General features: G+C 37.6%; 1 protein-coding gene across 1 annotated transcript; it reads right to left on the bottom strand.

Moving 5' to 3' along the window:
- Nucleotides 1-52: 52 nt before the first annotated feature.
- LOC111653607 (ranBP-type and C3HC4-type zinc finger-containing protein 1-like) lies at nucleotides 53-1,128 on the bottom strand. Its single transcript, XM_023404231.2, has 3 exons — nucleotides 972-1,128; nucleotides 684-854; nucleotides 53-274 (listed from the first exon to the last, which is right to left on the bottom strand). Exons 1-3 carry the CDS (start codon nucleotides 1,017-1,019, stop codon nucleotides 194-196), a joined length of 300 nt encoding a protein of 99 aa, XP_023259999.1. The 5' UTR covers nucleotides 1,020-1,128; the 3' UTR covers nucleotides 53-193.
- Nucleotides 1,129-1,761: the final 633 nt, after the last annotated feature.

Genomic DNA, 1,761 nt, shown 5'->3' with positions numbered 1-1,761 from the left:
ACCATATGCTTTCAATTCAAGCATATCTGTAGGCATGCATCGAGACATAGGCTTGTGAATGATGATTTATTACTTGATTTAAAAGGAAGCGATTGAAGAGTGCAACAAAACTGGTGCTACAAGTTCAAACTGTCTGTGAATGAAACATGAATGAACATGGAGTGTGTGTGTGTATGCCTGTGTCTCTGTGTGTTCAGTAGTCCTGGTCCAGGTTATACAGGAGTGAGTTGTTTTGAGCCCCAGCACTCCTCAGCACCTCTCTTCTCCCTTTCTCCTTCAAAAAGACAGAGACAGAAGAGAAGAGAGTCAACCTGAGAGAGCCTGCAAGTTTGTATTCAAATGTCAGCTTGGAATCAGTTTCATACTTCCCTCTCATTATTAGTTTTGAGTATCTTGTCCAATTTGGAACCCTCTTTTGCCTAGCACCTTTTTTATTTTTTTTTATATACAAAATATTATTTGATCCAGGCCTGTTTATGGAAACCTTCTTTGTAATTGTCACTAAAAGGTACGCTACTCTTAGTGTTTGTTCGAGACATTATATCTCTATCCCTTGGAGCATATGCCAAAATAAGGTTTTGTTTAGTATATATGGGTGACACAAACTGTAGTTGCATGCATACAGGTGTATGATTGTATATGTAAGGGTGCATAGTGTGTTCAGTTGTGTGTGTATTTCCTACCTGCTGGTACTGTCTGATAGCCTCCTTCTCCTGCTGGATTCGCCTAAGTTCCAGCGCATCAGGTCTGTATCCCCCTGGGATGATGTAGTTCTCAGGTCGGTTTGTGCTGCAGATCTCACAGCCCGGCCGAGTCGGTTTGTTAATGTAAGTGCAAGAGGGGCATGACCAACCCTGTAACACACATTAGCACTTTTATTTTTTGCTTCCAATTGCCTAGATAAACTTGAATAATGAAACACTTAAACATATTACAATTACAATACCACCATAACTGCTCCTGTGTATTACCTGGGAGGACGACATGTTGGCGCACAGTGCTTCATTGAGTTGAGGCATCTCTAGGTTGATGAGATCTCTGATCTCATTGATGTTTCCTCTCTCTGACCCAGCTGAAATAAAAAAAGGGGAAAAAAGTAAATAATGAGCAACCGGTAAGGTCTGCAATGAATGCGTGTACCCATTCAACTAGTATGTGAATGTCTATGTATCTGTATGTGTTACATAAGCTTTGATACAAGCACTGCATGCAAGTGCAAACCTTCCTATAGAAGTTACCACTGTCTGTTCTACTGACCTTCTTTATTAGGTCTAAAGGAAACGACGCTGCATTATGGAAAGTAATACATAATTTTGAATAATATTAGATTATCGAATTTTTTGTTTTTAACAATACTTCAATACACAGTTAAGCACATTTAAATTGGTCTATTCTGACACATTCCATTACTGTGCATTGTTATATTGTCACTATATAGTCAGTGATAGCACAAGGAACAGATACGGCAGGCAATGTCTATCTGATCTCTACATTCAGTATTTTGATTCAATTAAAAATTGGTGTGACTGTGGTGCTATAAAGTCATGCTAGAATTACAAACAGTTCATCTCAAATATCATATTTGATGTATAGATGTATATTAGAACTAAAAATGGAAGCATTTTCTTCTAATACCTTCTTTCTTCTTAATTAAAAATGTATTCAATTGTGACATCATATTAATATACAAAATGAAACAGAATCCTGTTAAGTCTGGTGTACAGTATTCATCTGCAAGCTGTTTTAAGTGGATCCTAAAAA

The sequence above is a fragment of the Seriola lalandi genome, unplaced genomic scaffold (genome assembly GCF_002814215.2).
Source record: "Seriola lalandi dorsalis isolate HSWRI2012SDOR001 ecotype SW California unplaced genomic scaffold, Sedor1 jcf7180001974157, whole genome shotgun sequence".
In the NCBI taxonomy this organism is placed as follows: Eukaryota; Metazoa; Chordata; class Actinopteri; order Carangiformes; family Carangidae; genus Seriola; species Seriola lalandi.
The sequence above is the reverse complement of the archived record's forward strand: the minus strand, read 5'-3'. Positions and strand labels throughout refer to the sequence as shown.